The sequence below is a fragment of the Delphinapterus leucas genome, chromosome 4 (assembly GCF_059928025.1).
Source record: "Delphinapterus leucas isolate spDelLeu-1000000601 "Yukka" chromosome 4, BTC_Dleu_Yukka2, whole genome shotgun sequence".
NCBI classification, from domain to species: domain Eukaryota; kingdom Metazoa; phylum Chordata; class Mammalia; order Artiodactyla; family Monodontidae; genus Delphinapterus; species Delphinapterus leucas.
The window spans coordinates 65,921,001-65,936,151 of NC_143132.1; the positions used below are offsets into that span (position 1 = coordinate 65,921,001).

At 41.5% G+C, this 15,151-nt stretch overlaps 1 protein-coding gene, 1 long non-coding RNA gene and 1 other non-coding gene across 5 annotated transcripts in view; 2 read left to right on the top strand and 1 right to left on the bottom strand.

The window, feature by feature from the left end:
• Positions 1-15,151, top strand: part of CFAP91 (cilia and flagella associated protein 91) — a 149,864-nt gene that overhangs the window by 110,219 nt on the left and 24,494 nt on the right. For all 3 annotated transcript variants that reach the window (XM_022561242.3, XM_030760826.2, XM_089910577.1), the window contains one exon: positions 11,900-12,052. In XM_022561242.3, the coding sequence (XP_022416950.1) occupies positions 11,900-12,051 (152 nt within the window). In that variant the 3' untranslated portion in view covers position 12,052. The remainder of the gene's footprint in view (positions 1-11,899; positions 12,053-15,151) is intronic.
• Positions 7,071-12,980, bottom strand: LOC149749323 (uncharacterized). Its single transcript, XR_016392999.1, has 3 exons — positions 11,459-12,980; positions 10,067-10,234; positions 7,071-7,379 (listed from the first exon to the last, which is right to left on the bottom strand). It is a non-coding gene; the product is annotated as an uncharacterized LOC149749323 (long non-coding RNA).
• On the top strand, positions 12,174-12,304 carry LOC115802371 (small nucleolar RNA SNORA31). Its single transcript, XR_004022841.1, has one exon. It is a non-coding gene; the product is annotated as a small nucleolar RNA SNORA31 (small nucleolar RNA).

Here is a 15,151-nt window from a genome sequence, read left to right on the forward strand (position 1 = left end):
CTTTGCCACTGTTTGCTTCATTTCTTTTTCATTTATTTCTGATCTAATCTTTATGATTTCTTTCCTTCTGCTAACTTTGGGGTGTTTTTGTTCTTCTTTCTCTAATTGCTTTAGGTGCAAGATTAGGTTGTTTATTCGAGATTTTTCCTGTTTCTTAAGGTAGGATTGTATTGCTATAAACTTCCCTCTTAGAACTGCTTTTGCTGCAACCCGTAGGTTTTTGGTTGTCGTGTCTCCATTGTCATTTGTTTCTAGGTATTTTTTGATTTCCTCTTTGATTCCTTCAGTGATCACTTCGTTATTAAGTAGTGTATTGTTTAGCCTCCATGTGTTTGTATTTTTTACAGATCTTTTCCTGTAATTGATATCTAGTCTCATAACGTTGTGGTCAGAAAAGATACTTGATACAATTTCAATTTTCTTAAATTTACCAAGGCTTGATTTGTGACCCAAGATATGATCTATGCTGGAGAATGTTCCATGAGCACTTGAGAAAAATGTGTATTCTGTTGTTTTTGGGTGGAATGTCCTATAAATATCAATTAAGTCCATCTTGTTTAATGTATCATTTAAAGCTTGTGTTTCTTTATTTATTTTCATCTTGGATGATCTGTCCATTGGTGAAAGTGGGGTGATAAAATCCCCTACTATGATTGTGTTACTGTCAATTTCCCCATTTATGGCTGTTAGTATTTGCCTTATGTATTGAGGTGCTCCTATGTTGGGTGCATAAATATTTACAATTGTTGTATCTTCTTCTTGGATCGATCCCTTGATCATTATGTAGTGTCCTTCTTTGTCTTGTAATATTCTTTATTTTAAAGTCTATTTTGTCTGATATGAGAATTGCTACTCCATCTTTATTTTGGTTTCTATTTCCATGGAATATCTTTTTCCTTCTCCTCACTTTCAGTCTGTGTCCCTAGGTCTGAAGTGGGTCTCTTGTAGACAGCATATATATGGGTGTTGTTTTTGTATCCATTCAGCCAGTCTGTGTCTTTTGGTGGGAGCATTTAATCCATTTACATTTAAGGTAATTATCAATATGTATGTTCCTATTCCCATTTTCTAGGTTGTTTTGGGCTCGTTATTGTAGGTCTTTTCCTTCTCTTGTGTTTCTTGCCTAGAGAAGTTTCTTTAGCATTTGTTGTAAAGCTGGTTTGGTAGTGCTGAACTCTCTCAGCTTTTGCTTGTCTGTAAAGGTTTTAATTTCTCCATCAAATCTGAATGAGAATCTTGCTGGGTAGAGTAATCTTGGTTGTAGGTTTTTCTCCTTCATCACTCTAAATATGTCCTGCCAGTCCCTCTGGCTTGCAGAGTTTCTGCTGAAAGATCAGCTGTTAACCTTATGGGGATTACCTTGTGTGTTATTTGTTGTTTTTCCCTTGCTGCTTTTAATATGTTTTCTTTGTATTTAATTTTGACAGTTTGATTAATATGTGTCTTGGCATGTTTCTCCATGGTTTTATCCTGTAAGGGACTCTCTGTGCTTCCTGGACTTGACTATTTCCTTTCCCATATTAGGGAAGTTTTCAACTATAATCTCTTCAAATATTTTCTCAGTCCTTTTCTTTTTCTCTTCTTCTTCTGGGACCCCTATAATTTGAATGTTGGTGCGTTTAATGTTGTTCCAGAGGTCTCTGAGACTGTCGTCAGCTCTTTTCATTCTTTTTCTTTATTCTGCTCTGCAGTATTTATTTCCACTATTTTATCTTCCAGGTCACTTATCTGTTCTTCTGCCTCAGTTATTCTGCTATTGATCCCTTCTAGAGTATTTTTAATTTCATTTATTGTGTTGTTCATCGTTGCTTGTTTCATCTTAGTTCTTCTAGGTCCTTGTTAAATGTTTCTTGCATTTTGTCTATTCTATTTCCAAGATTTTGGATCATCTTTACTATCATTATTCTGAATTCTTTTTCAGGTAGACTGCGTATTTCCTCTTCATTAGGTCTGGTGGGTTTTTATCTTGCTCCTTCATCTGCTGTGTGTTTTTCTGTCTTCTCATTTTGCTTATCTTACTGTGTTTGGGGTCTCCTTTTTGCAGGCTGCAGGTTCGTAGTTCCCGTTGTTTTTGGTGTCTGTCCCCAGTGGCTAAGGTTGGTTCAGTGGGTTGTGTAGGCTTCCTGGTGGAGGGGACTAGTGCCTGTGTTCTGGTGGATGAGGCTGAATCTTGTCTTTCTGGTGGGCAGGTCCATGTCTGGTGGTGTGTTTTGGGGTGTCTGTGGCCTTATTATGATTTTAGGCAGCCTCTCTGCTAATGGGTGGGGTTGTGTTCCTGTCTTGCTAGTTGTTTGGCATAGGATGTTCAGCACTGTAGCTTGCTGGTCGTTGAGTGAAGCTGGGTGTTGGTGTTGAGATGGAGATCTCTGGAAGATTTTTGCCGTTTGATATTACATGGAGCTGGGAGGTGTCTTGTTGACCAGTGTCCTGAAGTTGGCTCTCCCACCTCAGAGGCACAGCACTGAATCCTGGCTGCAGCATCAAGAGGCTTTAATCCACACGGCTCAGAGTAAGAGGGAGAAAACGTAGAAAGAAAGAAGGAAAGAAAGAGGATAAACTAAAATAAAATGAAGTAAGGTAAAATAAAATAAAGTTACTAAAATAAAAATTAAAAATAATTATTAAAAAAATTTTTTTTAAAAGTAAAACAAAAAAAACGGATGGACAGAACCCTAGGACAAATGGTGAAAGCAAAGCTAGAGACAAAGTCTCACACAGACGCGTACACATACACACTCACAAAAAGAGGAAAAGGGAAAAAAATAATAAATCTTGCTCTCAAAGTCCACCTCCTCAGTTTGCAATGATTCGTTGTCTATTCAGGTATTCCACAGATGCAGGGTACATCAAATTGATTGTGGAGATTTAATCCACTGCTCCTGAGGCTGCTGGGAAAGATTTTCCTTTCTCTTGTTTGTTCTCACAGCTCCTGAGTTTCAGATTTGTATTTGGCCCCGCCTCTGCGTGTAGGTCGCCGGAGGGCGTCTGTTCTTCGCTCAGACAGGACGGGGTTAAAGGAGCTGCTGATTCGGGGGCTCTGGCTCACTCAGGCCCAGGGGAGGGAGGGGTACGGAGGTGGGGCGAGCCTGCGGCGGCAGAGGCCAGCATGACGTTGCACCAGGCTCAGGCGCGCCGTGCATTCTCCCCGGGGAAGTTGTCCCTGGATCCCGGGACCCTGGCAGTGGCAGCCTGCACAAGCTCCCGGGAGGGGTGGTGTGGATAGTGACCTGTGCTTGCACACAGGCTTCTTGGTGGCGGCAGCAGCAGCCTTCGCGTCTCATGCCCGTCTCGGGTCCAAGCTGATCGCCATGGCTCGTGCCTGTTTCTGGAGCTCCTTTAAGCAGCGCCCTTAATCCCTCTCCTCGCGCACCAGGAAGCAAAGAGGGAAGAAAAAGTCTCTTGCCTCTTCGGCAGGTCCAGACTTTTCCCTGGCCTCCCTCCCGGCTAGCTGTGGTGCACTAACCCTTCAGGCTGTGTTCACACAGCCAACCCCAGTCCTCTCCCTGGGATCTAAGCTCCGAAGCTGGGATCTAAGCTCTGAAGCTGGACCCTCAGCTCCCAGCCCCCGTCTGCCCCAGCAGGTAAGAAGACAAGCCTCTTGGGCTGGTGAATGCTGGTTGGCACCGATCCTCTGTGCGGGAATCTCTCTGCTTTGCCCCCCACACCCCTGTTGCTGCGCTCTCCTCCATGGCTCCAAAGTTTCCCCCCTCCGCCACCTGCAGTCTCCGCCCCCGTAGGGGCTTCCTAGTGTGTGGAAACCTTTCCGCCTTCACAGCTCCCTCCCACTGGTGCAGGTCCCGTCCCTATTCTTTTGTCTCTGTTTTTTCTTTTTTCTTTTTCCCTACCCAGGTACGTGGGGAGTTTCTTGCCTTTTGGGAGGTCTGAGGTCTTCTGCCAGCGTTCAGTAGGTGTTCTGTAGGAGGTGTTCCACGTGTAGACGTATTTCTGATATATCTGTGGGGAGGAAGGTGATCTCCACATCTTACTCTTCTGCCATCTTCCCCGAGCTCTCATTGTTTGTTTGATTTGCATTTCTCTAATAATTAGTGATGTTGAGCATATTTTCATCTACCTGTTGGCCATCTATATGTCTTCTTTGGAGAAATGTCTATTTAGATCTTCTGCCCATTTTTTGATTGGGTTGTTTTTTTTAATATTGAGCTGCATGAGCTGTTTGTATATTTTGGAGATTAATCCCTTGTCATTTGCTTCGTTTGCAAATACTTTCTCCCAGTCTGTGGGTTGTCTTTTTTTTTTTTTTATGGTTTCCTTTGCTCAAAAAGCAAAAGCTTTTGAGTTTAATTATGTCCCATTTTTTAATGTTTGTTTTTATTTTCATTAATCTAGGATGTGGATCCAAAAAGATATTGCTGTGATTTATGTCAAAGAGTGTTCTGCTTGTTTTTCTGTAGGAGTTTTATAGTATTCGCTCTTACATTCTGGGTCTTTAATCCATTTTGAGTTTATTCTTGTGTATGGTGTTAGAGAATGTTCTAATTTCATTCTTTTACATGTAGTTGTCCAGTTTTCACACCACCACTTATTGAACAGACTGTCTTTTCTCCATTGTATATCCTTGCCTCCTGTGTCATTGATTAATTGACCATGAGTGCCTGGGTTTATCTCTGGGCTTTCTATCCTGTTCCATTGATCTATATTTCTGTTTTTGTGCCAGTACCATATTGTCTTGATTACTGTAGCTTTGTAGTATAGTCTGAAGTTGGGGAGCCTGATTCCTCCAGCTTTGTTTTTCGTTCTCAGGATTGCTTTGACTATTCAGGGTCTGTGTTTCCACACAAATTGTAAAATTTTTTGTTCTAATTCTGTGAAAAATGCCGTTGGTAATTTGATAAGGATTGCATTGAATCTGTAGATTGCTTTCGATAGTACAGTCATTTTCACAGTATTGATTCTTCCAATCCAAGAACATGGTATATCTCTCCATCTGTTTGTGTCATCTTTTTGATTTTTTTTCATCAGTGTTTGATAGTTTTCTGTGTACAGGTCTTTTGCCTCCTTAGGTAGGTTTATTCCTAGGTATTTTATTCTTTTTTGTAGCAATGGTAAATGCAATTGTTTCCTTAATTTCTCTTTCTGATCATTCATTGTTAGTGTATAGGAATGCAAGAGATTTCTGTGTATTAATTTTGTATCCTGTAACTTTACCAAATTCATTGATTAGCTCTAACCATTTTCTGGTGGCATCTTTAGGATTTTTTAGGTATATTATCATGTCATCTGCAAACAGTGACAGTTTTACTTTTTCAATATGTATTGCTTTTATTTTTTTTCTCTGATGGCCATGGTGGCTAGGACTTCCAAAACTGTTGAATAATAGTGGTGAGAGTGGACATCCTTGTTCCTGATTTTAGAGGAAATGCTTTCAGTTTTTCACCATTGAGAATGTTTGCTGTGGGTCTGTCATATATGGCCTTTATTATGTTGAGATAGGTTCCCTCTATGCCCATTTTCTGGAGAGTTTTTATCATAAATGGTGTTGAATTTTGTCAAAAGCCTTTTCTACATCTATGAAGATGATCATACGGTTTTTATTCTTTAATTTGTTAATATGGTATATCACACTGATTGATTTTCATAATATTGAAGAATCCTTGTTTCCCTGTGATAAATACCACTTGATCATTGTGTATGATCCTTTTAATGTGTTGTTGGATTCTGTTTCCTAGTATTTTGTTGAGAATTTTTCATCTTTGTTCATCAGTGACAGTGGTCTGTAATTTTTTTTTGTGTGTGACATCTTTGTCTGGTTTTGGTATCAGGGTGATGGTGGCCTTGTAGAATAATCTTGGGAGTGTTTCTCCCTCTGCAATTTTTGGAAGAGTTTGAGAAGGATAGGTGTTATCTCTTCTCTAAATATTTGATGGAATTCACCTGTGAAGCCATCTGGTCCTGGACTTTTGTTTCTTAATTTTCAATTTCATTACTTGTGATTGGTCTGTTTATATTTTCTATTTCTTCCTGGTTAAAGTCTCGGAAGGTTATCCCTTTCCAAGAATCTGTCCATTTCTTCCAGGTTGTCCATTTTATTGGCACATAGTTGCTTCCCTTTTTCATTTCTGATGTTATTTACTTGGGCCCTTTCTCTTTTTTTCTTGATGAGCTGAATAAAGGATTTATCAATTTTATCTTTTCAAAGAAACAGCTCTTAGTTTCATTAATCTTTTCTACTTTTTTAGAAATAGGCTCTATTTTATTTATTACTGCATGGATGTTTATAATTTCTTTCCTTCTACTAACTTTTGTTTGTTCTTCTTTTTCTAGTTGCTTTAGGTTTAAGGTTAGATTCTTTATTTGAGACTTTTCTTTCCTGAAGTAGTCTTGTACGACACTATAAACTGTCCTCTTAGAGCTGCTTTTGCTGCATCCCAGAGATTTCAGATCACTGCATTTTTTATTTCATTTGTCTCCATGTATTTTTTAAAAATTTCTTCTTTGATTTCTTCAGTGATCCCTTCAGTGATCCATTGGTTGTTTAGTGCCATATTGTTTGGCCTCCACATGTTATTTTGCTGCTTTTTCTTGTACTTGGTTTCTAGTCTCATAGAGCTGTGATCAGAAAAGATGCTTGATAAGATTTCAGTTTTCTTAAATTTACTGAGACTTGTTTTGTGACTTGTTTTGTGGCCTAGCATGTAATTTATCCTGGAGAATGTTCCATGTGCACTTGCAAAGAATGTGTATTCTGTTGCTTTTGGAATGCGTGTTCTATATAAACATCTATTAAGTCCATCTGGTCTAGTGTGTCCTTTAGGCCATTGTTTCCTTATTAATTTTCTGTGTGGATGATCTGTCCATTGATGTAAGTGGGGTATTAAAGTCCCTAGTACAGTAAGTCTCCTACATACAAACGAGTTCCCTTCCGAGAGCACATTCATAAGTCCAATTTGTTCCTTAAGTCCAACAAAGTTAGCCTAGTTACCCAACTAACACAATCAGCTATATAGTACTGTATTGTAATAGGTTTATAATGCTTTTCACACAAATTATACATAAAAAACACAAAAAATATAGAAAACATTTTTAATCTTACAGTACTTCAAAAAGTACAGTAGAAGGGCTTCCCTGGTAGCGCAGTGGCTGAGAGTCTGCCTGCTGATGCAGGGGACGTGGGTTCGTGCCCCGGTCCAGGAGGATCCCATGTGCTGTGGAGTCGCTGGGCCCGTGAGCCATGGCTGCTGAGCCTGTGCATCCGGACCCTGTGCTCCGCAACGGGAGAGGCCACAACAGTGAGAGGCCCGCATACCGCAAAAAAAAAAAAAGTACAGTAGAGGTGTACAACAATTGGCACACAGGGGCATTTTCGCATCTTTGAAAGTTTGCAACTTGAAGGTTCACGTGTAGGGGACTGTATTGGAAACCTGGATGGAGTCAAAAGAGAGAGCAAAGATTAAAATGTCTGTGGATTTTCTATAAACATGTAAATTTCCAGATGAAAACTATTCTTACAGAAAATCTGTTTGTATTTCGTTGCAGATAAATTTCTGAATAATTTCATTCCTCAGTAGGGATTGCCTGTTTTCATTGCCTGTGACAGAGGGACCCATATTATAGGTCTTGTTGTTAAATAAATTAGTAAATTCTTTAACACACACACACACACACACAAAGTTCCTAGTATTATGTGCTACTGTTGATTTTCTCCCTTTATGTCTGTTAATATATGTTCCTATGTTGGGTGCATATATATTTACAACTATTACATTTTCTTCTTGGATTAATCCCTTGATTATTATGTAATGTCTCCTTCTTTGGCTCTAACAGTCTTTGTTTTAATGTCTGTTTTATCTAAGTATTGCACCCCTGCTTCTTGATTTCTTTTTGCATGTAATACCTTTTTCCATCCTCTCACTCTCAGTCTGTGTCTTTAGATCTCAACTGAGTCTCTTGTAGGCAGTATATATATGGCTTTTATTTTTGTATACATTCAGTCACTATGTCTTTTGATTAGAGAATTTATTCCATTTACATTTAAAGTAATTATGGACAGGTAGGTATTTCCATTTTTTAATTGCTTTGGGGTTGTTTTCTGTAACTCTTTTTTGTTCTTTTCTTCTTTCCTTCTCTTCCCTTGTGATTTGATGACCGTTTTCAGTGTTGTTTGGCTTCCTGTCTCCTTTTTTGTGTGTATCTATCATAGATTTTTGGTTTATGGTTACCATTAGGTTTATACATAGATGTAGATAGGTCTATCTGTATCTATATATGATTATTTTAAATGCTTATCTCTTAATTTCAAACACATTTTAACAACTCTGCATTTTTACTCCCCTCCCTTTTTGCAATTACTGTTTTTGTCATCGTATTTTATATCTAGTTTTATGTATCCCTTAATGGCTTATTGTGGATATAGGTGATTTTACTACTTTTGTCTTTTAACCTTCCTACTAGCTTTGTATGTGGTTGATTTACTACCTTAACTTTACTACCTTATACTTACCTTTACCAATGAGCTTTTTCTTTTCATAATTTTCATGTTTCTAGTTGTGGCCTTTTCTTTTTCACTTAGAGAAGTCCCTTTAACATTTCTTATAAAGCTGATCTGGTGGTACTGAACTCTTTTAGCTTTTGCCTGTCTGTAAAACTTTTGATCTCTTCATCAAATCTGAATGAAAGACTTGCCAAGTAGAGTATTCTTGGTGGGTTTTCCCTTTCATCACTTCAGCTATATCTTGCCCCTCTTTTCTGGCCTGCAGAGTTTCTGCTGAAAAGTCATCTGATAGCCTTATGGGAGTTCCCTAGTACACAACTTGTTGCTTTTCCCTTGCTACTTTTAATAATATCCCTTTATGTTTGATTTTTGCCATTTTAATTACAGAGTGTTTTGGTGTGGTCCTCTTTGGGTTGATCATGTTTGGGACTCTCCGTGCTTCCTAGACTTGCATATTTGTTTCATTTCACAGGTTAGGGAAGTTTGCAGCTGTTTTGGCTTCAAATATGTTCTCCGTCCCTTTCTCTGTCTTCTCCTTCTGGGACCCCTGTAATGTAAATGTATGTGTTGATGTTTTCCCAGAGGTCTCTTAAAAAACTGTCCTCATTTCTATCCTTTTTTTCTATTCAGCTTGAATGATTTCCACTAATCTGTCTTACAGCTTGCTGATCCATTCCTCTGTATTACTTAATCTACTGTTGATTCCTTCTAGTGTATTTTTCATTTATTATATTTTCATCTGTTTGGTTCTTTATATTTTCTAACTCTTTGTTAAAACCTTCTAACCTCTCACTCTGTTCATGCGTTCTCTAGAGTTCCTTTTTTTGTTGCTGTTCTGCCTTATTTTTTTATTGAAGGATAGTTGATTTACAGTGTTGTTGTGTTAATTTCTGCTGTACAGCAAAGTGATTCAGTTATACATATATATACATTCTCTTTTTATATTCTTTTCCATTATGGTTTATCACAGGATATTGAATATAGTTCTCTATGCTTTACAGTAGGACCTTGTTGTTTATCCATTCCATGTCTGGTGAGTGGGTCCAGATTCTGCGGAGGCTGGCTGGGGGGCCCAAAGTGTCTCAGAGCTGGTATTGGCCTGCTGGTGGGTGGGGCTGGGGCCCAGCAGGTCTGGGGTTGGTGCCAGCCTACTGATAGGTTGAGCCAGGTCCCAAGGTCTCTTGCTGCAGGCCCTGGGGGTCCCAGTTCTAGTGCTCTGGTGGACAGGGCCATGTCCATGAGTGGCTGTAGGCTCAGGGTGTTTTAAGGCAACCTGCCCACTGGTGGGTGGGGCTGTGTCCCTGCCCAGCTAGTCGCTTGGCCTGAGGCATTCCAGTACTGGTGCCTACAGGCTGGTGGGTGTGGGTGGTACTGGGTCCTGAGGCTGATGAGCTGGAGCACCATTTTACAAAATGGTGCTCACCAGCACCAGTTTCCATGTGGTAGAAAAAGCTCCCCAAAATGGTTACCATGAGTGTCTGTGTCCTCAGGGTGAGGTCCAGTTGCCTCCTACCACCCCAGGAAACTCGCCAAGATCAGTGGGTGGGTCTGACCCAGGGTCCTTTCAAATTACTGCTTCTGCCCTGGGTGCCACAATGTGTAAGATTTTGTGTGTACCTTTTAAGAGTGGAGTCTTGGGCTTCCCTGGTGGCGCAGTGGTTGAGAGTCTGCCTGCCGATGCAGGGGACACGGGTTCCTGCCCTGGTCCGGGAAGATCCCACATGCCACGGAGCGGCTGGGCCCGTGAGCCACGGCCGCCAAGCCTGAGTGTCCGAAGCCTGTGCTCTGCAACGGGAGAGTCCACAACAGTGAGAAGCCTGCGTACCGCAAAAAAAAAAAAAAAAGAGTGGAATCTCTATATACCACAGCCCACAGGGTTTCCTGAAAGAAAGCCCCACTAGCCTTCAAAGCCAAATATTGTGGGTACTCATCTTTCCAGTGCAGGAACCCTGGGCTGTGGAGCCCAATGTGGGGTTCAGACCCCTCACTCCTTGGGGAGAACCTCTTCAATTCTAGTTATTTTCCTGTTTGTAGGTTGCCTACCAGGGGTACGGCTCTTGACTATACCACAACTCCACTCATCCTACCCATCTTATTGTGGTTCTTTCTTTATATCTTTAGTTGTAGAGGTCTTTTCTGGTAGGTTTTGATCTTTCTCATCAATAGTTTCTCTGTAAATAGTAATTTTGGTGTGAGAGGAGGTGAGCTCAGGGTCTTCCTAATCCACCAACTCTCATTCTTCTAAAAGTTCATGGAGGGGAATGACCTTGAAGATCTTTATTCAGATGAAAATAATAGTAACTACCAAGGTTTAAATGCATACTAAGTTCCAGACAATGTACGAAGCATTTTTAGAAATACCTTACTTAAATTTCTTACAACATCTATAGATGTGTTCTCATATTTCAGTTAAGGAAATTGGTGCTTAGAGACATTATACAGTATGCAGATTGTACCATGGTCTGTGTGGCTCCAAAGTCCCCATTCTTTCAACCATACTGCTCTGAAGTGTTGTAAGTTGCTATGTGATTTACCCTATATAAACTAGCTGACACCTCAATAGCATAGAATCCACAGTACTGCTTATTATGCTCTACTAGCTGTATGACTTTAGGCAAATTACCTAATCTCTCTGTGTCTCAGTTGCCGCATCTGAAAATGGGGATATTAATACTACTCTCTTTTAGGGTTGTGGGTGGCTTAAATGAATAAGTATATGCCAACTGCTTAAAACAGTGCCTGGCACCAAGTCAGGACAAATGCTAACTGCTGTCGTCATCATCATCACAGTTACCTCTTGCCAAGGCGAACAGGATGCCTAATGTACTAAGTCTTGGTAATAAATATTCTTAGAATGTGGAACTAGGACCAGCTTTTAAATCCATGAGCTCAGAAACTCATCATTCAACAAGTACCCTTCATATTAGGGACTAAGGCTCAAAGAGGAGTATGAAACAAGGTCTCTACCTTTATGTCATTAACAATCTAGGTAAACAAAATGTAACTCACATGAAGTACTTCAGTGCTGAACAGGTCTGTACAAACTCAAGTGTGGTCACGGTAAATGTGGGCTGACTCCGTCAAAGGAGACTTCCTGGAGGAGCTGGGACTTGCGCTGGGCTTTGCAGAAGGGCAGGATTTAGAATGCAGGCATTCCAGGTGAGGGAAGCTGCTAAGCAGTAGAATGGAGGCAAACCTGGTGGGGAAGAGCATGACTGGACTGAGCAGAGAGTGGAACAGGGGCAGCAATAATAAGATTTGGGTTGAGTTACCTTTGGAATGTATCCTTCCAAAACAGACAGCAGGTCATTTTTCTTTAATCCAGTCAGCCTTAAGTAAGAGAATATGTGGTTTGCAAAGTTATCATTTCTGTCACTACTCTCTTGAGAATCTTTGGGAATGATATGTTCCAACTTCCAGAGTAATAAGTCTTCTGTCCCTTTGGCACAGTGAGGAATGCACAGCAGAAGCACATCCTCGCGGCCCATCAGGTCATCCACAGGCACACGGAAGACATGCTCCAGAAGCACTGTGTTGAGCAACAGCAAGCATCAGACACTGAGCTACTTGAGGGAGAAACTGAAAATGAGCAAAACAGCTAAGGTGAGTTTGATTTTTCATCTGGAAGTAGAGAGGAGGACAAGCAGCCTCATTCAGCTCTGCGCTGTACTCTAACAATCATAATGTGGAAAATGAAGCATTCCCACTTAAACTGGTGCATTTCATGCATCTATTTGACAGGCCTGAAGCAGTTACTGTTTGCTAAGGTTTCCACTACAGAGTCAAGGAAAAAGTGTCCTCATGCTTTCTGTCTGTCTGATTGTGGCAGCCCAGATTGAATGGGAGAATACAGGGGAAAAAATTAGTGCATTTCATCTGGGTTATGGAATCTGCTATTGAAAGTGTTAGAGAACAGAGTTGATATGACAGAAGCTGGACTCTTGTGACCAGAAAACAGGACTCAAAATTACTTTTATAGGTTCTTTTAGCATATGACTGTATGCCATCACAGATAAAGCTACAAAATGTGTCAGTGTTATTTAAAAAAAAAAAAGCTTGTTCTTAGGGGGTACGTTGTCTAACTCCACATCGCACTGTTCTAGCTATAAACACGGCATGAGGCACAGCCTGCCCAATTCTAGCCCTGATGCCCTCTGCGGTATCAACCAGGGGCCTGGTCTTAGGTGCAACTGAACATTCATACTCACAAGACTAACATAGGCCATATTTGGTATGATCTCAGTATCAATCTACTCAGAAAGACAGATATAATACAGGACCCACAGCAGATATAATACAGGACCCACAGCTTCCAGCAGGGCAGCATCAGGTGTTTCTCTTCCTGTGGGAGCTCTCACTGAATCCACACAGAAGGCCACATAGCTGTTTCCTTTAGCCCCCAGGTTACAAAGCTCAGGTGCAAGGAAAAGAGACCAGGTGCATTGGGTGGGTGCAGGAGCTTCCCTGGTTACCATGCTCCTGGACCAGTATCTCTTGTAATAATTCCATCAGCACAGTTTCCAGGGCCCCCCCCCCCCGCCCCGCTGCCCAATGGATTTGCCCAGTTACAAAAGTCAGCACACTCAGGAAACCTGAAAGTTACAAGTTACAGTTTCCTGTTAGGTATTAATAACTTATTTATAATTCCTCCAAGTCAGATGCTAGTTCCAATCAGGGGTCGTTTTTACCTTAAGTAGTGTTGCTTAGTAACACAGTTGACACGTACCACCTTATCACATTCCTGGAAAACAGAGCTAGAGGGTCAGTTCAAAGTAAAATTCTCATGAGAAGGGGAAACGGAGTGAACCTTTTGCCTCTCCCTTGTCCCTTAACCCCCCACGGTAGAGGCACATCGTCTGCTCTTTCGGCCTTGAGGGTGTGCTCTCAGGCTAGGGAAGGCACTAAGGCTTTAGGCGGAAATTTGCACCTGGCATTGAGAAGGTTTGGGTGTTGGTAGCTCTACCTCTAACCATATAATCTTATACAAATAATTTCGCTTCACTTGAGGTTTACCCATGAACATGTGACCAAGAGACCTTCTGCAGGGAAATCTATTGGGACCTTAAGTCTCAGAGAGGCACATGGAAGGAAGTTTCAGATGAGGGGGCAGTTAAGAAAGAGAGTAGAGGGAAAACTGATAATTCTTAAATAACAAACTATGGCTGTAAATTACAGCAGAAAATCCTTTGTTTTTCATTAGTAATGAAATAACCTCTGAAATCACTGAAGATATAAGCCATGTATTTACATATAATGTTATATACTATTCTATATAATATAAATTCAAGGATCAAAGCCTTTTGCCTATCTATCTTATTGTTAAAAATCAGCCTTAGAAATCCAATTCCTCTGTCAGGTCCCTTGGGTCTCTCCCTATCTGGTTGATGTTGGAGAGTGAGGGAAGGAAGCTGAGAGCATGCACTGGGAAGAGCTCAGGTGCAAGGCATTGCTAGCCAATTCTCCAAGCAGATGAAGAATTGAGTGCCTTGGTCCTGAAACTGATCTGGACAGCATATCATCACAGCATTCTCTGGACATATAAACAAACAGACCCAGCTTTCTGGTGGAAGACAGGAGATGATGAGGGCTAACTTAAGCCAATAATAAAAATTATAACAATGAGCCTAGACACACAGCTGAGACAAGATGTCAGAGTAGAAGGACATGAGCTCACCTCTTCTTGTGGAAACACTGAAGTCACAACTAACTGCTGAACAACAACTGACAAAAAAACGCTGGAACTTACCAAAAAAGATACGCTACATCCAAAGACAAAGAAAAAGCCACAACGAGATGGTAGGAGGAGCATGATAAAATCAAATCCCATACATGCCAGGTGGGTGACCCACAACCTGGAAAACAATTTTACCACAGAAGTTCACCCACAGGAATGAAGGCTCTGAGCCCCATGTCAGGCTCCCCAGCCTGGGGGTCTGGCAATGGGAGGAGGAGCCCCCAGAGAATCTGGCTTTGAAGGCCATCAGGGTTTGATCACAGGAATTCCACGGGACTGGGGGAAACTCCACTCTTGGAGGATGCACACAGTGTCTCGTGTGCACCATGAACCAGGGGGAAAAGCAGTAACCTCATAAGAGACTGGGTAGTCTTACCTGCTAGTATTGGAGGGTCTCCTGTGGAGGCATGCACCTGTGGCTCACTGCAAGGACAAGAACACTGGTGGCAACAGTTCTGGCAAGTACTCATTGGCGTGAGCCCTCCTGGAGGCCACCGTTTTCTCACCAAGACCTGGCCCCACCCAACAGCCTGTAGGCTCCACTGCTGGGGCACCTCAGGCCAAACAACCAACAGGGTGGGAACACAGCCCCACCCATCAACAGACAGGCTGCTTAAAGTCTTCCTGAGCACCCAGCTGCCTGATAAACATACCCCTTGACATGGCCCTGCCCATCAGAGGGACAAGAGCCAGCTCCTCCCACCAGGAAGCCTACACAAGCCTCTTAGCCTCATCCACCAGGGGGCAGGCAGCAGAAGCAAGAAGAACTACAACCCTGCAGCCTGTGGAACAGAAACTGCGATTACAGAAAGACAAAATGAGACAGTAGAGGAATGTGTCCCAGATGAAGGAACAAGATAAAACTCCAGAAGAACAACTAAGTGAAGGCGAGATAGGCAGTCTACCTGAAAAACAATTCAGAGTAATGATAGTAAAGATGATCCAAGATCTCAGAAAAAGAATGGAGG